Below are 25,141 nucleotides of genomic sequence, written 5' to 3'. Positions count from 1 at the left end.
TCCTGATCCTTCTCCACACAGCATGTCCTGGAGCTAATCACTGGGCAAAGGCAAGCTTGCCCCAGGGTCACTGAGAAGCCCCTTGGGGTACAGCAAGAGTTTCCAGGCCTGGAGAATTTGGTTTAGATCAGACCTGTTCATGTTCATGCAGAAGGTAATGAGTGGGCGTCACAGGAAGTAGCTGAACAGCCAAATGGCAGAGGTCCAGCCTGGGGCTAAAGCAATGGGATCGCCCCAGTTTGGCAGATTACAAACCCAAACTAAACCTTCATCCCATGCCCAACGCCAGAAGCACAGAAGATACATCTTCAATGGGCTCCTCCATCCCAGGCTGCAAAGGGGCAGGACATGAGATGAGCTAAACCATCTGTTCTCGGCAGGATTTATAATTGGGTGGGCATCATCAGTCACATGGGGCTTGCATGGGAAATAGTGAGATCATGGCAATGGGTGAATCGGGTGCAGAGGCCGCACTGAGCTTGCCTCGGCTTGAACATGTTCCTGAGTTACTGAGATCTAATCCCTGTCCTGCTCTGGCCAGCTTTTCTCACCCTCTCCCCCCCCCCCCCTTACTGCTCAGTATTGCCTTCTTTGTCTGTCGAAGCCAAAGGAAGCAAAAAGGATCCACCATAGACGTTTGTTTCAAAGTTCTAGTGAAATTAAGATGGGTGGGTGGTGGCGGCGCAGACCTTTAATCCCAACACTCTGGAGACAGAAGCAGGCAGATCTCTGTGAGTTCAAGAACAGCCTGGTCTACAGAGTGAGTTCCAGGACAGCCAGAGCTGTTACACAGAGAAGCCCTGTTGTAGGGAGGGGGAAGTTCTAGTGAAATTGACCTTCACCCAAAGTGAGTGGTTAGAGCTCCCCTGTCCTCCCAGTTCCAGGCTGGGTAAGCCCAAAGAATGTACGGTAGGAATCCCCATGTTGCCTGGTTCCTTCTCCTCTCTGCTCTGAGAAGCACCTCTTCACAGAGGCTTCCTGGACCCCTGCTCTACACAGATTCCTCTCTGCCTCTGATTTTTACTGCTGTGGTCTCCTGAAGGGTAGCTCAACACTGGCCAGTGCCAGGCAGTCTCTGAGCAGATCTTGGCTGTGTAGAACAAGGTACTTCTGGAAGTCCTGATGGCAGTCTTAGCTCTGAAGGCAGCTCCAAAGCTTGGTTATTCTAGGTTGCATGCCAAGTAGGGCTGTTTTTAAAGACATCCCTAGTGATTCTTATGGAGAAGATGCCTGAGACCCAGAGCAATCCCACCTCTCAGATTCACAACATGGAGTCATTTACAACTCAGGAGAGGATTGAGGTCAGGAGAATTCACAGTGGACTCAGTATGAGACTTGTGAGGAGTCAAGTGCCATGATGTGCCTGGAGTCTTCATGACAGTATAAACCCCAAGGCTCTCAGATCCAGCAATGAGACCCTTCAGGCAAGTGGAAAGAATGGGACCTACCCACAGGATCACCTCTTTTCATGGTGGGGCTTGGTTAGGATAGGCAAGGGTCTTCACCAGCAGAAGCCAGAGCGCCACCAAGTGGAACCAGTATGGGCTCCTGTGGAGGAGCCCTGTCTAGATTCCTCTTTGTAAATGTTCTCACTTTGCTGACTTTTATGACATCTAAGATTGACATTATAGGGGTATATCTGTGTGAGTGCAGGAATGCATGCGTGTGTCTGTGAGTTCACAATTGTCTTCTATGTGATGAAGGTGAATGGGTGTTTGCATATTTCAGAATATGCGAGTGTGTGTGTGTATTAGCATGTGTGTCTTATTCTGTGTATATACGAATGCATGGTTGTGTGTATGGTGGTAGGTGTGTGTGTGCATGTGTTGAGGTATTTCAGTGTTACAGTGTGTGTATGAATGTGTGTATATATGTCAAAGTACAGAACTGTGTGTGTTATCATGTGTGCATTCAGTGAAAGCATGGGTGTATGAAATGGTGGTATTCTAGTTTGCCATCTTTTGCTGTGATAAAACACTGACCAAAACCAGCTTAGTGTCCTTGTATTGGCAAATACTGTCCAGTCTAAGAATGAACACACTTTATCAGTTCACCTATAGAACAACATCCATGGTGTCTTTTCTAGATTTTGCTATCATGAGCAGAGGATCATGGGTCAGGGAAGGGACCTGGCTCAGCCACTAAAAGCTTTACCATTTAAAGCTGGATGATCAGCCTTGCATGGTGGCACACTCCTTTAATCCAGCACTCAGGAGGATTTCTGTGAGTTCATGGCCAGCCTGATCTACAAAGCACACTCCAGGATAATCAGGGCTGTTACAGAGAAACCCTGTCTCAAAAAAAAAAAAAAAAAAAAAAAAAAAAACAAAACAAAAACAACAACAACAACAAAACCCCCACCAATTAAACAACCAAAAAGTTTGTTTGGGTGATCTCCAAAAACACAAATAAATAAATAAATAACAATCATTTTTAAAAGCTTCACACAGAATTTTGTACAATATAAATTTTCTTTTCTCCAGTATGAATATGTAGGAGTGGGATTGCTGAATCAAATGGAAAATGAATGCTTAACATTTCAAGAAATTTTAAAACTGTTTCATAGCTGATGTATTCCACCAGCTGCCTATGAAAGACCCAGCTGCTCCCTTTCCAGTGCGAACATTTACTAGGGGTTTCAGCCCCCGGCATGATTTATGTCTATATTTTCCTAATGACTGACATTGGATGCCAATTGCACTGTGATTGGCTGAAGCAAGTGCAATTCAAGCTACCTTCCATTTGGTTTTGTTTGTGAGATGGAAGTCATCACATGTCCACTTTGTGGGCTCAAGGTACCCTGTCACCTCAGACTTGCCAGTAGCCTGGGCTATAGTCATGAGCTGCAATGCCACCTTGCCTGATTTCAGGATGGACTGTTCGTGTTCTTGTTCAGTTTGGAGCTTTCTTTTCTAGATTCTAAATACAAGCTAACTAAAAATAGTTTCACCATTTGTAGCTTCTTTAAACTGCTTTTTTTCTTTTTCTTTCAAAGATGAGGTCTTGAGGCCCAGGCTGGCTTTGAGATAACCTATGCAGCTAAGGCTGGACTTGAACTCCTAATCTATCTCCACCTCCCAGGTGCTGAGCTCACAGGTGTGCACAGCCACACCCAGTTCAAATGTCTTCTGTAGAACAGAATAATAAAGTTTATTATTTTCTATACATAATTTTATTATAAAAAGAAATCTTAATAAAATCCTATTTATTGGCCAGAATTCTAGTAATTTAATTTAAGAACCTTGGCCTAATTCCAAAGCCAAAACGTTTATCTTCTGCTTTTCTCTGAAGTGTTCATAGCTTCATTTTTTAGTTTCTTTTAATAGTGTAGGATTTATATGGAATCACATTTTTGTATATAAATATTCAATATTTCATTAGCATTTATGGAAATGCTATTAAATTATCATTGAGTTGCTTTAACTCAAAGCCACAGCAGTTATGAATATGGGATTATTTCTGCATCAACAGTATACTATCTTTTTTCTTTCCTCTTTTTTGGTTTTTGTTTTTGGGTTTTTGTTTGTTTGTTTGTTTGTTTTTTGAGACAGGGTTTCTCTGTATTGCTTTGGAGCCTGTCTTGGAACTTTCTCTGTAGACCGGATTGGCCTCAAACTCACAGAGATCCATCTCCCTCTGCCTCCTGAGTGCTGGGGTTAAAGTGTATGTTATTTATTCACTTCTTGCGTGTATGCGCTCACAAACATGCTAAGGCATGTGCTCCTAGAAATTTATTAGTGGGGAAAGTGAGTCCTTCATTTTTATTATTTCTTTTCAAAATTGTTTTGACTATTCTAGTTTCTTTGTTTTTTTGTTTGTTTGTTTTGTTTTCATGTAAAGGTTTAATTATGAGGGCTGATAAGATAGCTTGGCAGGCAGAGATTCCTGGTACCCATATGGGGGAAAGGAGATAACAGACTCCTAAAAACTGGCCTCTGGTCTCAGCTACACATACATTGCATGCATGTGCAAACACACACACACACACAGAGAGAGAGAGAGAGAGAATATAAATATAGCAAAAATTTAAAAATTTAGGATGAGCATTTCTTTTTTAAACAATATTTATTTATTTATTTATTTATCTATCTATCTATCTATTTATTTATTTATTTATTATGTATAAAGTTTTCTGTATCCCTGCAGGCCAGAAGAGAGCACCAGATCTCATTACAGATGGTTGTGAGCCATCATGTGGTTGCTTGGAACATATTTCAGGACCTCTGGAAGACCAGTTAGTGTTGTTAGCCACTGAGCCATTGCTCCAGCTCCAGATGAGCTTTCCTTTATATATAAAAAATCCTACACAATTTTTTGATTGGTATTACATTTACAGATCAATCATGGGACAATGAGCCTTCCAGTTTGCAGATACAGTATGTCTTCCCATTTGCTTAGATACTATTTGACTTTTTTTTTCTGTCAGTGTTTCTAGTTTAATAGAAATGTATTTTTGTTAGATTTGTATCTAGTTATTTTAGTTACTTATTTACTTATTTTGTTTTTTGAGGCAGGGTTTCTCTGTGTAGCCCTGGCTGTCCTGGAACTAGTTCTTGTAAAGGAGAATGGCTTTGAACTCACAGAGATCTGCCAGCCTCTGTCTCTGAAGTGCTGGGATTGTATCTCATTATTTTAATTTGGAGTCATTTAAAATGCTCTTCATTGGTTTGGAGAGATGGGTCTGTGGGTAAAGTGCTTGCTTTGCAAGTGTGGTGACAGAAATTCAGATCCCTGAGCCTATATAAATACTGGGCAGATGTGGTAGCTTTCTGGTGTCCTCAACACATGGGAGGTAGAGGATAGGAATCTCCAGGGCAAGCTAATCCCCAAATGATCCAAAATGGCAAGCTCCAGTTTCATCAAGAAACCCTGTCTCAATATTTAGGATGGAGAGCTTCTGCACCCAGAGGCCAGCTCCCAAGTCTGCACCTCTGACTTGGCCAAAAAATGCCTTCAGAACAGTGGGACTTAGAAAAATTTCTTCTCTACCTGAAGGCTAGACTTTTCTATCTCAGGGTAAATAAGGACACACACACTTTCTGGTGGTAACCTCTTTTACTTCATCTTTCTAAAAATCCCTGCATCTCCACAAAGTTACATCTCTTCACATACAACTACATAACATTTCTCTCTCTATCTCTCATACAGAAAAGCCTCTGGACAAATATGAATCACAATGTCAGGGTCACACAGCACTTCCTGAGTAAACAATAAGAGCCATACTGATCACACAGTTTCTCTCAGGCTAGGAATGTCATACTGACCGGCTAGTGAGTAATGCTTGGCAGTGCACATAGCTCTAAGTGGTCAGGGTTCCCAGACAGAAAGTGACATTGAAATTCAGGACTTAAATAATAAACAGTTGGTTGATCCTTGAGCTAGGAGTAAGTGCAGAAGGTCCATTACTGCAAGGGGTTGGTTATGTCTACCAGAATTGCTTCCTGCCTTACCTTTGAACCAGCATATAAACACCTGGGAATTTGTCCTTGTGTCTTCGTCTCCAGGGGCAACCAGTTTGCTTTGAATTTGTTCTGAAATTTAAAATTAGCTGTCTTTGTAACTGAGAATATTATTACTTTCCTATGTCAGTATGAGTCAAGAAAAATATCCTAGTATTATTTCTATTCATCAGAATTACACACTTAAACAGTCATCTTCCTGACTATCCACAACTATATGTATGCCCAGTAGTTGGAATATTTACACAAGATAAACACATAGGCAGTGGAGGAAATACCCATAGCTGCTTTTAGGGAAGGAATTATGCACATGAGAAAAATTACACACAGAAACAACCAGTGACCCCCAGGATCTTTGACAATTGGGGCTTTCCATCAGAGAGATCAGAGAGTTATTTATCTGGTAGATTGACCTGCTAAATACTAGTTGTCACCTGCTGCATACTCCTAGGGCCTCTGGCAGAGAGCAACTAAAACAGACACCCAATGTCAACCTCATACCTCTACATGAATGTGCACACACACACACACACACGTTCCACACATATGCAAGAGCACATACATGCACAAGCATACCTCACACATATACACATGGAAAACCATCCAAATGGTGTATTTCTAGTACATAATAATGCAATGGGCTTTTTGTTTTGACCCCCTATCTTGTTTGTTGTAAAGATTATTATTATTGTAGTAGCTTGACATTTGTGTATAGAACTTACAGCACTAGTTCACAGGGGAGAGGACATCTTAGTCTGGCTCGGGAAAGCATTGTGCTTCCCAGCGTCAAGTGTGATGCTGGCTGTAGGTGTGTGGTTGCTGTGTGTGTAATCAGTGATTTCTCTTCATTCTGCCTCAATGTTACAGAGAATTTACCAGCAATGGATGCTGAGTTTGAAATATATTGTTTTCTTCCTCAGTTCGTACACTCCTGTGGTTTTACAGTCCCTTGAAGAAACTGGGTAGAATTGTATTAGTTTTTGTTTGTTTGTTTGTTTGTTTGTCTCAGTTAGGGTTCCTCTATGTAGCCCTGACTGTCTTGTAGCTTGCTCTGTAGACCAGGCTGGCCCTGAACTCAGAGACCCCCCTCAGAGATCTTTCATCTCTGCCTCCTGAGTGCCTATGTACCACCACACCCAGCCATGGTGTCAGCTTTTGAAACGTATGATAGCATTTGCTGAAGAGACCCTGGAGGCCTGGAGATTCTTTTCTGGAAGATCATACTAAAAATTCAATTCCTTACACAGAGGGGAAATGTTCCCTTTGGGGAGTGTGTTTCTCTCAAGAAATAAGTAACTAGGCACAATGGCACACACACCTGTATTCCCAGCAGTTGGGAGGTTGAAATAGGGGTGAGGGGTGGGGGGAATCTTGAGTTTAAAGCCAGCCTAGTTTCAACAGCAAGACTCCTCATTAAAAGATGAAAGAAATGAATTCATAATTCCACTCCCTTGAAATACCCTGGAGGTCACTCCATATGTCTAAAACAGATTTGTTTGTCACCATAGGTGGACACTTTGTTTCATGGGTCACCGCAGGGCCAGGTGGTCTACCATGGTTAACTTCCTTTGTTGTCTAACTTTTTGTATTTCCTGGCTTGTTTCCTCTAGCTGAGTCTGTTTGTCATGGAAGTTGCCATGACTATTCTTATTACTCTTTCCTATTAGCCATTCAGCCAGGACATCTCTTTGGAGGCTTGTGCTTTCCACCCCTCTACTTCAGTTTGCCTGCTGACCCAGGGGCTTAACGACCCAGGGGCCTCTCTGTTCTCATGAACTTTTTGAGGCTCTGATCCTCCTCTTTGGTTTTCTCCCTTACATTTTGAGGCTATCTGTATGAAAATTATTCCCAGCCCACTACTTTCTGGGCTGGTCAGACTGTTCAGTTCTTCAGGCATAGCTCATTCTTAAGAGCAGGTTTGGAGGTTAGCAGAAGAGCACAGCTACTCTTGAACCCTTGCGTGAAAACAGGTCCTCCTCTATTGAGGGAGGTTTTGCTTGATTAGTTATATCTGCTATGGTCACAGCACTAGGAAATTATCAGACCTTCAGTACAAAGTTTTATACTAAATATATAGAAATTAATTGAAAACAACAGGGTCTTATGGGCCATCTAGATCCAAATGTGGTATGTCATAAAACAAATATTTGATGCTTTCAACAACTCCTACAGTAGAAGTGAAGCAAATAAGGATATTGAGTTTGGGCAGGGCACTTAGAACCTAGTAAGGGCAGACCAGGGTGGCAATCTGAGTTGGGCTCAGGTGGGTTTCCCTGATACTCTGGTCTGACTCCACTCCTCCGAATAGGGTTTGCTCATTCCCTAGACTAGCTGTAAGTCAGCTAGTGGAGTGATCTATGGATATTATCTAGGATATCATGGGTCTGTTTCTTGAGGGTATCTGGACCTTCTCTCATAGAGGTGGAGTGAAAGAATGCAAGACTCCTGGAATACAAGCCTTGGAAGTGAGCTGGTACATGGCTTTCACTGTCTTTCATTGGCCAAAGCCACTCCCAAAGCTAGCCCAGGTTTGTGTGTGCATGCGCGTGAGCATGCGTGCATGTGTGTGTGTGTTCCTTCTATGATGCTCAACAGTGTGCACTACTATGTGGGTTTACATGTACGAAACAGATTCTGCTCTTCTTGAGGAGCTTCAGAATGATGTATGTGGACTGTGGTCATTCTTGCAGATGATCCAGCACTGGGACCCAGAGTTTACTTTCCACAGCACCTGTGTATCTGGAGGGTAGGCTGAGGCTGAGGAAGACCACACCTCTTGTTTTCTCTAGTAGCCTCACATGCATACTCTGAAATAGACCTGTGCCCATCAAGGACAGTCTTGACTGATGGAAAGAAGAAGCCATCTTTGTTCCCATGACTAGAAATGGGAGTAAGTGTTGATCTGAGCCCTGGGCAGCTAGGAGAAGATATAGGAAGCAATCTGAGTGGTTTCTAGGGAGACCCGTAAGGAACTGATGTCTCCGTGCTGTTCTATCTGACACCAGCTATAATTCTGAGTAAGACCAAGCCAAGCCACCTGTGATATCACTTCTGTCACTATCCGGGCACTGTCTCTATCCAACATGCTTGCCTTGACTTACCTGCTGGCCATTTGCCCCACAGAGCATGTCATTGTTGTGGCATAAATGTTCATAGAGACCTGATCATTACGTCACCACTCAACACACATTTCTAAATTATGAGATTGGGTTTTGTGGCCTATGCTGCTCTTAAACTTGTAACCCTCCTGCCTCAGACTTCTGCATGTTAGAATTATGATCTATAAGTGGAAAGATGCAGTTTGTGCAGCCCCAGGGCTCTGAGGACACAGGCAGACACTCTGAGTGGATAAAACTTCTATATCCTTTCACATTCCCATCCAGAAACTTCTATGCTCTCAGTAACCTCCTAAGACTTGTAAGGACATGACAGCTAAAAGCATAAAATAAAACAAAATATAGAATCTCATTATGTAGCCCCTGGCAGACCTGAGCCTCATTATGTAGATCAAGCAAGCCTCTAACCAGAAGCAATCCTCCTGCCTCGCCTCTTGCTAGGATTTTATAGGTATGCACAACTGCACTGTTTTTATTAAGGAAAAATAGCACCCACAATTTGATAGCACTCAAAGCCACCAGTTTCAAAAAGTGAGATGTACATGCCTAGGGAGTCACCATTTGTAGGAATATATGCATTCAGAGGGAGCTACTGGGTATGAGACTTGAGGAGCCAGACCTGAGCTGGGGGTGAGCAAGACAGGCAGGCAGGCAGGAAGGAAGGAAGGAAGGAAGGAAGGAAGGAAGGAAGGAAGGAAGGAAGGAAGGATAGATGGAAGATTTGTTGTAGAAGAGTACAGTCATTCATTTACAACAGTGTAAAAACATATTAATATGCTGGTGTCATATGACCACCCTAGAGCATCTGTCCCTGACTTCATGAAAAGAACGCATGTCACTAACCACAGCCTGGGAGCTTAGCTTATCACCAGGACGTGCACTGTCCCAAAAGTCAGCAGGGCCCTGGTGATATAGACTCCCAGTGGTCAGCCCATATCCTGTCCTCCTCAGCCTTTTCCTGACTAGGTAACTGAAGCAGGTTTCTGCCCCTTGAGACTCAGTGATGACAATAGATGCTCCTGTCCCGTGAAGCATGGTAAAGAGGAAATGCATAGAAGTTGTGTCCTGCATGTTTGGCACAAGTTAGGAGAGAAGGGCGAGCTGCCTCAGCTCCTGCTGTCACACAGGTGCTGAATGGTGAGAGAGACACAGGAAGAACACTGTCACTGTTCCCATGACTGAGAAAACAAAGAAGACAGTTGTGGTATGAATATAAAATCACCAACAGCCAGCGGCTGTGTGTGTGTGTGTGTGTGTGTGTGTGTGTGTGGTGCAGTGGTAGACACCTGCCTCCTGTGTGTGGGTTCTATTCCTGGCACCACAAACACAGAGAACCTCAAAATGCTCTGGGCTCTGGTCCTGAAAGGGAGACCAGCTGGAGGCCTTTAATGATTAGTTTTGTGGCTTCCCTATATGTCGCTGGGAAAGTGTTATTTAGATGTGGTTAACATTTACATCAGGGGCCTTAATAAAAGAGATCACTCTCCTTAATGTGGAATTTTTGTCTTATGCAAACAAGGGAGGAGAGAGTTCTTCCAGGCTGCCTTTGAACTTGAGGTCCGACAGCACCATAGACTCTGCCCCACTGTTACGAGAGCCAATGAAGTCACCCAATCTCCCACGGTTCCATCTCTTCCTCTGTCCCTCCCTCATGAGTGTGTGTAGGAATGCAGGTAGCACACACACACACACACACACACACACACACTATACATCAAGGGCTGGAGGGTTGGCTCCGTGTAAGACCACTTTCTGCTCTTGCAGAGGACCTGGGTTCAGTTCCCAGCACCCACATGGTGGCTTACAACCATCTGTAACTCCAGTTCCTGGAAATCCAGCTCTCTCTTCTGGCCTCCATAGGCACTGAATGCTTTTTTGTGTACAACATACATACCAACAAAATACCTATACACATCAAATTTAGAAATAAATCTATCTTAACAATAAAAAATATATATCAAATATATTATATACCTTAGTTCTTAAACATATACTAGTATATTAACTATGTGGGTCATATTGGTTTCCTCTTACCTCTGTTTCTCTGGAGAACCCAATGTAAGAGCTGTGGGCAGCTCTGAATTCTCTGTTTATCCCTCTCCCTCCCTCCTTTTCTCTCTCTCTCCCTCTGTTTCTTTCCCTCTCTCTTTCTCTATCTCCCCCCTCGTGTGTGTGCGCACATGTGCGTGTGCATGTGTGCGTGTGCGTGTGTGCGTGTGCATGTGCGTGTGCGTGTGTGTGTGTGTGTGTGTGTGCGTGCACTCTCTTACAGCCCTGGACTTGGTCTAAAAGCAAAGCTCTAGAGAAAAGCAATGTAGGAATTTCACCATGACTCAGTGGTGAGGGCCTCGAGCCTTGGCTTAGCAAGCCCGAGTTGGCAAGTGTGCTCTGTCCTCTCTGAGACCTAAAGGCACCAAAACATCTGTGTTTCTGTTAAGAATATGCTGACGAGACACATAACTATGGCTTAGGAGAAAGGAGCATGAGAGACAGCCCCTCCCAGTCTGAGGGGTCATTTGTGGCCGCCTGAGAGCCCAAGTCTCTATCAGCAAGGTAACTGTTGAAGTTGTGACCACACTAACACACAATGGCACCTTGAAGAAGACCCCACAGCTGGGTACAGAAAAGTCTCAAGGACCATCCAGAGCCCTCACCCCATACACTCTGCCTGTGGGAGTCTTGACAGTAGACACCAGGTCTTGACTTTGTTTACAAATTGAGCCCAAAGCAAAGAGGTCTGGATGGGATGGAAAGGGCTAGGCTTCCTAAATTCTGGGATACAGCAGGTAAACTTGGGTTCATACACAATTCTTTCTGTGCCCCCCCCCATCAACTGGTGGGGTCTGGGTATGAAGTCCCTGCAGGCTCATCTCTCCTGGCTGATTCTCAAAGAAAAAGGAACAGGGAAAGCTCCAAGGGACTTTGAGCAAATACTGTGAGAGAGACAACTATGAAAGGGTGAACAAGGACTTCCAGGAGGATGGCAGGGGGGATGGAGTGTGTGTGTGCACGCGCGCGCGCTCGCGCTCACACGCTCGCGCTTACACTAGCTCCTGAAAGCCAGAAGAGGACATCAGGTGGCCTGTTCCATCACTTTATACAATCCTCCCTTGAGGCAGACTCCCTCAGTGAACCTGAAGCAGGGTTGGGGTCACTCCAGTGACCCTCCTGTTGTCCACTTCCACAGCCCTGAGGTTAGACATGCATGTACATACCCAGCCTTTTACCTAAGTGTTGGGCAAGCATTCTTACCTACCAAGCCATCTCTCTAGGCCCCAGATAGAATATTCTCACCACTCTCTAGACCCTTCTGGCTCCTCTGCCCGGCTCTCAGCACTGACGTCATGTTCTAGGACCATCCATGCCTGGGAAGAACTGTTGGTGTGACCCTACTCCTCACTGAAGCCTTCCTATCTGTCGACTCTGAGTCTGGGTTTGAGTAGTGAAACAACAATGAGAAACCCTGAGCCTGGATGGTGCCGCACACCTTTAATCGGGAAGCAGAATCGGAATCTTTGTAATTTCATAACCAACCTGGTCTACAGAGTAAATTCCAGGACAGCCAGAGCTGATCTTTTTATTCCCTCAGAAATGGAAGAATTGCCCTGACCATCTTGGTTTCACCTTAAATGTTGTTAAAAAGTTAAAAGACAATATTTCCACCGGTTCTTGTCAGTGGCACTGGGTGTGGAGCCTGGGGTTTTTGCTGTGTTTTGGTTTTCATGTTTGTTTCTGTGGTCATTGAATGAATGACCTTGCGAATGCTAGGTTAGAGCTGGACCACTACCCTGTCCTTCCAGCCTGACAGCAAGGACAGGTACTCACATCAATGGAGGGAAATCTCTTCAATAAAAAGTTTAAAAAAAAAAAAAAAACAGAAAAACGAGGTGTCCAGGGTCCTGTGAGATTGAGGGCTCAGACAGAGTGGGTCCCTTATTTCTTCCTGAGGTGTGTAGCCTCCTGCACCCTGACTGGGGTTGACCTTCCCTGGCAATAGCCTTGTTGAATTTTTCCTCCAGAAAGGGAAATCTGTTGCAGAAGGTTATGGGAAGCCTAGGGTCACCTTGTACAGGCTGAGTCTGGGATCTTCTAATGAGAAGGCCTGGCCCCTGTCAGCCTTTAGCTGCCCAGTGGGCTTGCCTCTTACCCTCTGCACTTCCTTGAACGACCTCAGCACAAGCTATGTTTGAGAAGAGGGAATGGTTTTTCCCAAGCCTTGGGAGCTCTGAGCAGGTGATGGTGGCCGGTAGGAGAGCACAGTGGACAGAGGGATAGGGAAAAGGAGCCCCCTCCACACTAAAAGAGTCCACAGAGGAATGCAAGTGAAGTTGAGACCCGGAGTTAGACATGCTGTGCCCACTGATGTGAAAGTAGCCCTGTGTCCAACATAAGAAGGAACTGACAGCCCTGTGGTGACCAGGTGACCAGATGATACTGTGGACGTGTGTGTTTGGTCTGACTCAGAAAATAACATGGAGTAGGAAATTAACATTTGTGTCTCCTTCCTTGGATTAGTTATGTGTTTCAGTTTGTTTTTCAAGGTGGATGCTTTCTCTGAACAAATAAAGATGATGAATACTGTCTCAGTTTGAAAGCAGGAACCATTTGGGCCCTTTATCTTCCTCCATGACCCACTTGTCCCCAACACTCATGCCTCTGATCTCTTGCCCTGGCTGAGTAGAGGTTCCAGCCCCATCACCCTGTTCTTAGGTGGATGTGGTCTAACATTTTGGGATCAGAGACCTGCCTGGTTAGTGGCAGCTACAGTAAGGACCCTCAGATAACCTGTGTAAAGCACTCATTCCCTTGGCCCAAGCCTCTCATCTGGCAGATAGTTTGCCAAGAGCACCAGAGATCTTCCTTGCATTGCCCGAGACAGGTCAGACGGAGGTGGGTCAGAGAGAGCCTTCCCACCTTCCACACTGGATCATCACCAGACTTCAAGCTGGCTCCCTCTCCACATGCATCAGCATTGCTAGGTCTCAGTCCAGTGACCGTTGGAGGCATAAAGCATCTGGTGGTAGTTGTCCTTATGGGCAGCCCTGAGGCTAAAGAAATGTGCCTGCCCAGTGGCCACAGGATAACAAGGCCCATTTTCCCCCCACATGTGTACTCTCCCCCTGGGGCCCTAGGGTTCCACTCTGGGTTCCCATGGGTTTGCCATTGCCAGCGAAGTCTTTGGCATTAAGAACTCTTCGCTTCAGCATGGAGCAAATCCCTGGGCCTAGCGAGCCTGCTCCCACATATCATGACCCGACCTCTGTGTGTAGAAGGTTCCTCCCCATGCTACTACTGCCCATCTCCATTGTCAAATCTCCAACTTGCACAAGAATTAAAAAGTCCACTCTAGGGCTGTTAATGCCTAGTGTAAATTCCAGAAAAAGACCCCACTACACAGGGTTATATGAGAACAAATGAGTCCTCGGGGACTCTACCACAACCTGGTTATATGATTTGGGTCAAATCACTTGACTTCCAGCCTCTGTATGACATGGGAACTAACATAAGCCTAATAATAATCACAAGTAGAAGCTGCTTCTCCACATGTGCATACCAACCAGCTGTGAGGCGGCCTCCGAGGAAGAGAAGCATTTCTTATAGGCAGAAGCGCATCCCACACGGAATTGACACAGGCCAAATTGACACAAAGATATCCGTTTTCTTTTTGGCACAGGAAGATAGGTGTGGGAGCTCAGGTCTGGGGGAGTTGGCTATGCCGTGCCAGGCAGGTAAGAACTGGTCATCGCCCAGGTGCCCAGGACTTGTGTGGAGGAGGAAGCGGAAAAACAGCTTCTCTTTCCAGCTGTTACCTTCTGGGCCATGCTTCATCAGACCCAGGTTACGGTGCAGGCCAGGGAGCCCCTATGGGTTAACAAGTTCCAGGGGCAACGGGAAATTCAATTTTGTCAAAAGTGTCCATTGAATATAACCCATGAGTCATGCATTTGCTGAAAACTCCAAGGTGCTGCGGTCTGGCAGTCTCTCCGGGAGAGTGGCCCGTTGTGGCCACAGTGGCTCCACTGAGAGGTTGGACACTGCCCAGGTTGCGAAGGCCACATACCTCAGCTGCCCCGCTGCCCCGCTGGCTTGCACACATTTCTTTTAATTATAAAACTTATAAATGGGGCTGGGGAGATGGACGAAGTGCTTGTAGTGCAAGCATGAAACCTTGCCTTCAGATCCCCAGCTGCCGTGGCAGAGGCCGGGTGAGCCTGTAATCTCAGAGCTGGGTAGGCAGAGGCAGAAGAATCCCTGGCGTTTGCTTACTAGCCGGTCTCCTGGAACCAGTGAGCTCTGGGGTCAGCGAGGGACGTCTTCCTCATAGGTCCACTTATACACACGTGGCCACACATATGAAAGCATGCACACTATAATATACACAACTGATACTCCGTGAAAAAGCCCAAAGTAAACAATGTTCCATATCCCTAAAGATACATCTTCACAGCAAGTAATACAAGCCAGGTCAAACACATTAAGCTTTGTGCACACAGTTCCCAAACAAATGAAAATGACCTTAGTCCAGAATCAATTGCCCAAGGCTAGGGTCCTTTCTCTTCCCTGGATATTCCCTTTCTTGACCCTGCCCATGGCTCTTTTCTTTTTAAGATCTGTTCTGTTTCATCTCTGTGAATATGTGTGTGAAGGGTGTGTGTGTTTGGTGGTGGGGACGGGGCAGCAGTGTGTAAATGTGTACCAGCAGATAGCCTCAGAGTCCAGAAGAGGGCATCAGATCCCCTGGAGCTTACAAGCCTTTGCAAGTTGCTCCTGCTCCTGTGGGTGCTGGAAACTAAACTTGGGTCCTCTGCAAGAGCAGGAAGCACTCTTAACCACTGAGCAATCTCTCCCACCCTAATGTCCTGACTCTCAAACACGGTAGAAACTGAATGGAAACCTTGCAATTTCTATCATCCAGTATAATGCTTAAGTTGCTTTAAGTCAGATAGCGTTTGTTAACATTAAATACAATACCATCCCCCCCCCAAAAAAACTATTAAAAATCATCAAAAGAGGACATTGACTGTATTGAATACTTCTTTATTCTAGTTTTTCCTCCCCACTTTTCTCTTGCTTTCCCAAGTTTCCAATGGAGAAAGAAAGGAAAATTTCACCCAGCTCAGAATTCAGCCTTCACTTAGAGTGAGGAGGAATGTGTGCATCTTTTGGAGTGACAGGCCAGTGATTATAAGGAAATTTGGGTTAAAATGGTTGCTTAAGCACCTAGTCATTTAGTCACCAATTCTGTTCTTGTTTTGTTGTGTCAAGGGGTGAAGTGGGACTATGTATGATACATGTACTTGGGCTGTCACCTAGCAACTTAACCTAGCAGATGCTGTTGTTCAGGTAGAGCAGTGGCTCTCAACCTTCCTAATGTTGCTACCCTTCAATTCCTCATGTTGCAGTGACCACAACCATAAAATTATTTTCCTTGTTACTTCATAACCTTAATTTTGCTGTTATGAATCGTACATATCTGACAGTCTTAGGCAAGCCCTGTGACAGGGTCATTCAACCCCTAAAGGGGTCACAACCCATAGGTTGAGGACAGATGAGGTACAGTATCTGGCAGGGAGGGGTACCTTAGAGAGTCTTCTCTACCAAGGTGTTTTCACGAGGCACCAGGGAGTTTGAACCAGAGCATGCTGGTAAGATGAAGCCCGCTCCAACAGTGTCTTCTCTCCCCAGAGTTGTCTCAATAGACAACAGCTCCTAACAACCATCCGTCAGTTGCAGCAGCTGTTGAAGGGCCAGGAGACCCGCTTCGCTGAAGGCATCCGAAACATGAAGAGCCGACTGGCTGTGCTGCAAAACACCGTTAGCAAAGTGGCCCCAGATGCACCTCCAGGTGGGTCCCAAATCATCAGGCCGGACCAAGAACCGTACTCTGGAACCGTCATCCCTGCAGCCCTCTCCATCCAGTTTGTCCCTTGAGTGTGTGTGTGTGTGTGTGTGAGAGAGAGAGAGAGAGAGAGAGAGAGAGAGAGAGAGAGACTGTGTGTCTGTGACTATGTGTGTATGAGAGAGAGACCCTGTGTGTGACTGTGTATGTGTATGTGTGTGTGTGTCTATGACTCTGTGTGTATGAGAGAGAGAGAGAGAGAGAGAGAGACTATGTGTGTGTGACTGCATGTGTGTGTAACTGTGTGTCTGTGACTCTGTGTGTGTGAGAGACTGTGTGTGTGTGACTGCATGTGTGTGTGTGACTGTGACTCTGTGTGTGTGTATTACTATGTCTGTTATCCTGTACATATTAAAGTTACTCCTATCCCCTATATTTGACAGTCACTTATTTCCAGGTTTTTTTTTATGATTTACTTATGTGTGCCTGTGAGTATGCACATGTGCCCAAGGTAGCCAGTCAAGGATATTGGATTCCTCCCTGGTCCTCTGTGAGAGCAGTGAACCCTCTTAACCACTGAACCATCTCTGCAGCCCCCTTGTTTTGTTTTTGTCTTGTGTAGCTCAAGTTAACCTCAAACTTGCTGTGTAAGCCACAATAATCTTGAACTCCTGATTCTTCTGCCTCTGCCTTCCAAGTTCTGGGATTATGACTGTCATCTCCAGGCCTGGTTTTTTTGGTTTTTTGTTTGTTTGTTTGTTTGTTTGTTTTTGTTTTTTGTTTTGTTTTTATTTTTGTTTTTGTTTTAAATAGTCTCAATATATAGTTCAGACTGGCCCAAAACTCAAAATCCTACCTCTGCCTCCCAAGAGCTGATTTGTCACCACACCCAGACCATTTCCTCTTATAAATTTTATTCTATGCTTAATAGCTACATAGGTAGCAACCTATAATCCCACAGATTTGTCAAAAGCATCATTCTGCAAGTATAGGTGCATTTCACCTCCCTGTCCTCCCCAGAGAGCCCAGTCAACTCTGACTTTGCTTTTGTTCCTCTTTTTACTTTCAGTGTAACAGTCTATTGTTACTTCCCACATTTGCCCTCCACACAGGCATACCTTCTACTCTGACCTGCCCAGAATATTCCATTTACAGCACGTGTTATTTTCCATGAATTAGCATGGCTCTGGCTTTTCATGCCTGAAAGTACATTCTGCGGTGACTCCACCCAGTTGGGGTAGGAAGAGGGGCTTCCAGGATAAGTCCCACTTATCTGGGGCACAATGGGACACCCCAATTTCCCTCCACTAATGAGAGAGCTGTAACACGGGGTCATGTTTTCCTGGTGATATCTCTCACACTTTCTAGGCCCCGAGGCGAGTACTGGGCTTCTTCTGGTCTGGGGGCTAAGGGATAGGCGATGGAGCGTGTGGGATACCCAACACCATGGGCCCTGGTGACTTTGTTTCCTTAGGGACTTCTCTGCTGTGTGAAGTAACATTTCCCAGGGAAAGCTTTCACCAGAGGTTCAATAAATCACATTTCTTTCAAGGCTCATTTATAGAACATACTCTGTGTGCCAAGCACTTGGCTGGGGCTGGGACTAACAGAAAAAAAAAAAAAAAAACCACACAGGCCAGATTGCATTGAGGCAGAGAACCTGACAGCAAGCATAAAGACACACTACAGTAGTCACAAATGCTAAGAAGAAGGTAAAGGGGATTGGGACAGAGATGAGTGGTAGCGAGGGATCCCTCTGGGAAGTGGTGACATTTGAATAGAGACCTGAAGGAAGGAAGAGCTGGCCTGGTGGTAGGCTGAGCCTGCTCAGGAGGCCTGGGACATCCATTAGGCTGGAGACAAGAGAAAACAGAGGCAGTATGTGTTGGTCTCATCAATCTGATACTCAGCACTACTCTGTGAGGCTCTGCACACACAACCTTGGGTGCCTCAGCATGTTTCCTCAGCTTTCACTAGGCTAACTGTGTGTTCCCCTCCTCTAAAGAACACTGGGAGGGTTTCGAGAGAGGTGGCCTGTAGAAGGTTCAGCGCCATGCCCAGCAGTCATGAGAGAGAGAGAGAGAGAGAGAGAGGTCTTGTGAGTGACATCCATACCTCCATGGCTGCAGCCCAGGGGAGGGCTCCTAATCCCTTTTCTTTTCCTTACAGTTTCCTGCCCAGCTCTGGACGCCCCTACAGATGGCAGGAAGTTTGGAAGCAAGTACTTAGTGGACCATGAAGTCCATTTTACCTGCAACCCAGGGTTCCAACTGGTTGGTCCCAGCAGTGTGGTGTGTCTTGCGAATGGCACCTGGACTGGAGAAAAGCCCTGCTGCAGAGGTATGGCCATTCTGCCCTGTCCACATCACATCACACGTAGCATGGGTGTGCTGGCCAAAAAGGGTCATCCCAGAGACACATCTGATCCTCTCTCTTGTTTCTCGTGTGTGTGTGTGTGTGTGTGTGTGTGTGTGTGTGAGAGAGAGAGAGAGAGAGAGAGAGAGAGAGAGAGAGAGAGAGAGAGAGAGAGGAGTGTTCAGGTGCATGCATACCATGGGGGTCAAGGATAATCCTAGGTGACAGTCCTCACCCTCGATTTCTCTCGTTTGCCGCTGTGTATACCGAGCTGGCTGGTCAGCAAACTTGCAGGGATTACCCTGTCTTTGCTTCTCATCTTGTGGTAGGTGTGAGCAGTGTGGACAGGGGACTTGTGTGTGTGTGTGTGTGTGTGTGTGTGTGTGTGAGAGAGAGAGAGAGAGAGAGAGAGAGAGTGGACAGGGGGCTTGTGTGTGTGTGAGCAGTGTGGACAGGGGGCTTGTGTGTGTGTGAGCAGTGTGGACAGGGGGCTTGTGTGTGTGTGTGTGTGTGTGTGTGTGTGTGTGTGAGTGTGGACGGGGGACTTGTGTGTGTGTGGGGGGGTGTTCATTTGAGATAGGGTCTCTTTATGTTCTCCAGGCTGGTCTCAAATCCTTGGTGAGTACTAGGAATTTAACTAAGGGCCTCATTCTGCTAGACAAGAGCTCTGCCACTGCTGCAATCGATAGCCCTGAATACTTAAAAATCTTGAAAACAAAGAGATCTCAGAAAACACAGTACCTCCCAGGAGGAGTGGGGACTGACAGGAGGAGCTGAGACACACAGCAGCACCCATTGGTCCAGAATGCCCTTTCCTGCCTCCTGGAAGGCACAGTGGCTCAAGGGTTGATTCGAGGCTCCAGCCCTCAGACCTCCCTGGGAACCATGCCGATGATAAACCATGAGCCATGCAAACATACCTGGAGAAATGCCAAGCCCCATATTCACCCTGACTCTGAAGGAATTCCATCCAATTAAACACCTCATGAATGATAAGAATGTCATCCTAGGTACGAACACAAGGCATTGCTTTTCATTGCTCTGGGCATCTGTAGTTTTAATTTCCAGGCTGAGTTGCAGACCCCTGGTGGGTTCTTTCTATGTCCACTCGGCACCTTAGGTCCCATTCACTTGGCCACCTGTGGCCTGATTTGCCTGTGTTTAGTGTGTCCCCTGCATCTGTCTGTCTCTTGCCCTGTAATGGACATCTGTTTGTAGTCCAACCTGACCACCATGACAGGGCTAACATGATCTTCTTTCTCCCTCTCATCCTGGACTGAGTGAGTGTCTGTGTATCTGTGATGGGAGACAGAATTCTTGACTGGTGACCTGAGTTCAATCCCTGGGACCTACATAGTAGGAGAGAGCCAACTCCTAAAAAAGCTGTCCTCTGACGTCTACAAGCATACTATGGCATTCACACACCCATACACACATACATACACACCCACATAAACATGCACACATACACACCTGCACACACATATACACATACATACATACAATACACACCCACACACATACATACACATATGTACACACATACACACATATGCATACACACATATACATGCACACACACATATACATACACACATCCATATATACACATATACATACACGCATCCATTCACACACATATACATACACACAGATACATACACACACAGATACATACACACAAACATATACACACATACACACACCCCCACAAACATATATATACACACATATACATATACACACACATATACATGCACACACATACATACACACATACACACAGATACATACATACATATGCATGCACACACATATACACATATACATACACACATACACACACACTAAATAAACGCTAACTTTTTCCAGGAGGCTGGAGAGAAAGTGCAGCAGTTAAGAGCTCTTACTGCTCTTGCAGAGAACCTGGATTCGGTTCTCAGAACCCTCTAGCCCCTAAGTTTGGATCCCCAGCACCCACTTAAAAGTTATGTGCAGAACTGTGTGCCAGTAACCCCAGCACTGGGGACAGAAGGGACAGGCGGCTTCCAGAGCGCTGGGCAGCCAGTCTAGTTAAATTAGAGGACTCCAAGTTCTTGAAATAAAGTGGACAGTTCCAGGATTCGACACCCTTTCTGTGGACACTACACACATGTGGTGCATGGGCACATGCTCAGGCACCCACATACATATAATATAAAATGAATATTTCCAAAATTTCCCCCCAATAGTAGGTGATAAAGAAAGACACACAGAATGGAGGCAAAGACACGTGAGCCACAAAGGCACTATGACACTTTCTCTTTCTGGTTTCAGCTCTGTCATAGGTATACACATATACTCATGGTGGAGACGTAAATCCAAATGGTTTTGCTATTGAAGTACCATTAAATAAATAAATAAGCAAAGTAATTGATGCTGAAAGTGTAAACGCCTAAGTGAGGCTTCCTGGCTTCAGAGTGGTCATTCTAACTGTGTACAAGTTCACTGAGATACACAGAGGCAGGACTGGAGCCTTAAACTAGCTGTGTGATGCTTGGCTTGTGAGTTGGTTAAAAGAAAGTGATTATATTTCTTTCTTTCTTTCTTTCTTTTTTTTTTTTTTTCAAAATGGGATCTTGGATACTTTTCATCTCACTAAGTGTAAACTGGGCCTGGACGTTTACCCTGTACTGATGGAACAAAATATTTGTATGTTACAACCAACTGGATCAACAAGCCACTAGGCTCAGCCTCCCCCAAGTTGGCATGCTGTGCTTGCATTTTTCACTCACAGATGCTGTCTTCAGCCAGAACCTCACAGCACTGCCAGAGAGCTGCTATTAAATCTTCTCAGGGAACTGTGACAATCTTGATTATGTGGATGAGACTCAGTGTTGTTAGGGTCAGAGTCTCAGCCCCAGCAGCCTTAACTACACCTCACCCCACCCCCACCTCCCCATCCTCGATAGGCCAATTAAACAGACAAGTGGTAGTGAAAAACAAACAGAAAAAGGCCTGAGCTTAGGCCCCAGCACCCACAGAAAAGCAGTGTGATGGTGAATGCCTGTAACCCCAGCATCAGAGGCAGAGGGACAGTCAGGTCACCAGAGCCTGCTGGCCAGCTAGTCTAGCTGAACTGATGAGCTCTGAGCTCTCAAAAACTAAGATGGAGGGACTGGAAAGATGGTTCACTGGTTAAGAGCATTGCGCCCACGTGGTCACAACTGTCTGTAATTCCCGTTTCAGGGGGTTCAGTGCTCTCTTCTGGCTTCTGTGAGTACAGACATACATGCAGACAAAACACACATTCACATAAAATAAACTAAACATGGACAGCAGGAAAGACACTCAAAGTTGACCCATGGTTCCCATTCTGTCATGCAATACCTGTCCCCCCGCCCCCCATGCACATACATTAACATATACACATGTATAACACCACACACACACACACACACACACACACACACACACACACACACGAACAATAAAGAACTGTATGCAATCTTTTCTTGAGAGACAAGTTCCTCCTCTGGCTGGCACCATGCTTTAGCCTTTTCCTATTCCCAGGACGAAATTCCTAGAAACATTCCAATGCTTGATGTCCTTTGTCTCAGTACTAAAAGAGCCAGTGGGTGGGAGTGGCCATTCCAAGTGTCTTCAGAACACCTCCTCTCCTGCCAATACAGTTCCATTGGGCTGGAGCTCAGCAATCTGGTGAGCAGCAGCTGCTGAGTGTGCCCACTTCAATTTCCACATCTGCAGTGTTGTCATTGTGTGTTGTGACCTCGGGGCACAAAAATCTTAATTACAGCCCTTCACTTCAAGACACAAAATGTCAGTGCCAGTGAAACACTTGGCAGCGCTTTAATAACTGGCCAGTGCCCGCCCTGCAGGAAACTGATTGGGAAGAGGGTGATGAACCCTACTTGGCATAGAAGGAAATTATACAAAATTACATCATTAAAGATGCAGTGGGCAGAGGAGCTCTGGAAGTCCATAGTGGAAAGCAGCCATTTGGCTTCCTGAGTCTTCTCTTTCTCTCTGTGAAGGGCATTTTTGTTGTTGTTGTTGTTGTTGCTCAGTTTGAGACAGAGCCTCAAGTAACCCAGGCTGACCTTGGACTCAGTATATAGCCAAGGATGATCTTGATCTTCTGACCCTCTGGCCTCTACCTCCTGAGTGCTGCTGCAATTACACTGAGTTTTTGTGGTGCCAGAGATTAAATCCAAAGCTTTGTATGTGGTGGCAAGCACTCCATCAGCTGAGTGGCATGTTTTTTAGGGTGTGAGGCTTTCTGAGTTGGGGAGGCCATAGCCATTCATTTTGGAAAAACTTGAGAGAAGTAAACCCCTTTGTTTACTATCACTATGAAGCACTTCCCCATTGGGGTCATCCGATACTTTACTAGGTAGGTGATCTTTCTCCTGTTTTCATAGTCTTAAAAATGCCAATTATTTTAAACATTTTTTTTCTTTCATTAAGAAAAAAAATTCAGCTTGGTGGTGGTGGCACATGCCTTTAGTCCCATCACTTGGGAGACAAAGGCAGGTTGATCTCTGTGAGTTCAAGGCCAGCCTGATCTATGTAGTGAGTTCTAGGACAGTCAGAGCTACATAATGGAGAGATCTTGTCTCAAAAGAAATAGAAAAAGAAAAGAGAAGGGGAGGAGAGGAGAGGAGAGGAGAAATTCAGTGAGGGAGAGATTGCTCAGAGAGCGCCAGCTGCTCCTACAGAGGACCTGGGTTCAGTTCCCAGCACCCACAGCTTTACTCATAACCATCTGTAATTCCAGTTTCAGGGGGCCCGGGCACTGCACACATGTGGTGCCACACATACATGCAGGTAAACCATTCATAGACATATAATAAATAATTATTTATTACAGAAGAAAAACTTTTGTAAAAGTACAGAAGGAAGATCATATAAACCAAAACTCCAGTAATTTTTACAAGATAAACTCCTTAGTGTCATCAATACAATCCTCCCTATTGTTTCCTGTATTTTTAACACTTTTTTTGAATTGGAGCCCAGATCAGCTCCATATTTCTCACCGGTTGCCCTGTCTCTTATATCTTGGGAAGTACCACTTGGGTCCTTCTTCTGAGATTCATTGGTTGATTCTTCAAGAAAAATTCAGGGCCAGGTCTCTGAGCTCACACATTTTGGAGGCAATCTGTTAGTGGTCAGCTTGATTGGATGTAAAACCACCCACACACATCACCTTTAGCTCCCTTGACTCTCTTTGATCCTATGCATCTGATTACAGTTTTATGCTGAAGACCAAGCCCAGATCCTGATGGCAAGCGATCTGCCAACTAGGCTACACCCCCAGCCAGTACACTTCATATAGAAAACCTTAGTTCCAAAGGGGTGTCTGGACAAGAGTCCCCGAAAGTTCTAGCCAAAATGTTGGGGAGAACCCAAGTTGAACACAAAGAAAACAAGAGCAAATAAGATATGGTTGTTCACATAAAAAGCCATCAAGAAAGTTAGAGAGTTGGCTCAGCAGTTAAAAGCACTTACCACTCTTGCAGAGGACCTGAGTCTGATACGCAGCTTACACATGGCCGTTTACAGTCATCTGTATGTCATCCCTGGAATCTTTTGCCCTCTTCTGGCCTCCTTGGGAACTGCATGCAAGGAATGCACATACACACACATATAGGCAAAGTACTGAAACACATAAGATAATAAAATCAGTCTTAAAAAAATTGAACGCCATCAAGACAGAACTGAGGAGGTAGGAGGTTCTGCTTTTGGTCATGATGGAAACATAATAGGAAAGGAAATTTTGAAGGCATGAAGGTGCTAAAGGTACATGGGGAAACTTACTTTATGTAAGTATGGGGGGCCGGGAAGGGCTCCTGTTAAATCTCATGCAAGCTGGTATACAAAAAAATAAAAAGTCAGAAAAAAGAGAACAAAGTTTCCATGGACAACAAAGAGTTGCCAGAAAGATATACCCTTAAAACCAAAGGAAAGCATAAGACAATATTTCAAAACAAGCCAATAGAAGTTAGAAGTTTTTAAACTATAAAGACTGCAAAAACAACATCTATGCTTGAGAGATGGTTCAGTAGGGAAAGGCTCTTGCCTCCAGACCAGATGAACTGAATTCAATCCCCGGAACCCACGAGGTAGACGGAAAGAACAGACTCTAGAAAGTTATTCTCTAACCTCTCCCCTCAAGACATGCATGTGTTCTACCCCTCCAAAGTAAATTAAAATAATGAAATGTAAAAGAAAAAAATTTAAAAATGAGAAAACCTTAGAAATAAAGTCATTGGCATAATGGGAAATTTGAAACAAAATGCAGAACCCAGGAACAAAATAGAATTTTAAAAAAAAAAAGTGGGGGCAGGAGGGGATGAGAATGTAGCTCATGT

General features: G+C 45.1%; 1 protein-coding gene across 1 annotated transcript in view; it reads left to right on the top strand.

Moving 5' to 3' along the window:
• The window catches only part of Fbln7 (fibulin 7), a 35,057-nt gene that overhangs the window by 1,248 nt on the left and 8,668 nt on the right, over positions 1–25,141 (top strand). Inside the window, exons 2-3 of the mRNA XM_051183411.1 lie at positions 16,262–16,421; positions 18,585–18,755. Coding sequence (XP_051039368.1) covers positions 16,262–16,421; positions 18,585–18,755 — 331 coding nt within the window. The remainder of the gene's footprint in view (positions 1–16,261; positions 16,422–18,584; positions 18,756–25,141) is intronic.

The sequence above is a fragment of the Phodopus roborovskii genome, unplaced genomic scaffold (assembly GCF_943737965.1).
Source record: "Phodopus roborovskii unplaced genomic scaffold, PHOROB, whole genome shotgun sequence".
NCBI lineage: Eukaryota > Metazoa > Chordata > Mammalia > Rodentia > Cricetidae > Phodopus > Phodopus roborovskii.
This window is presented reverse-complemented; position numbering and strand designations above follow the sequence as displayed.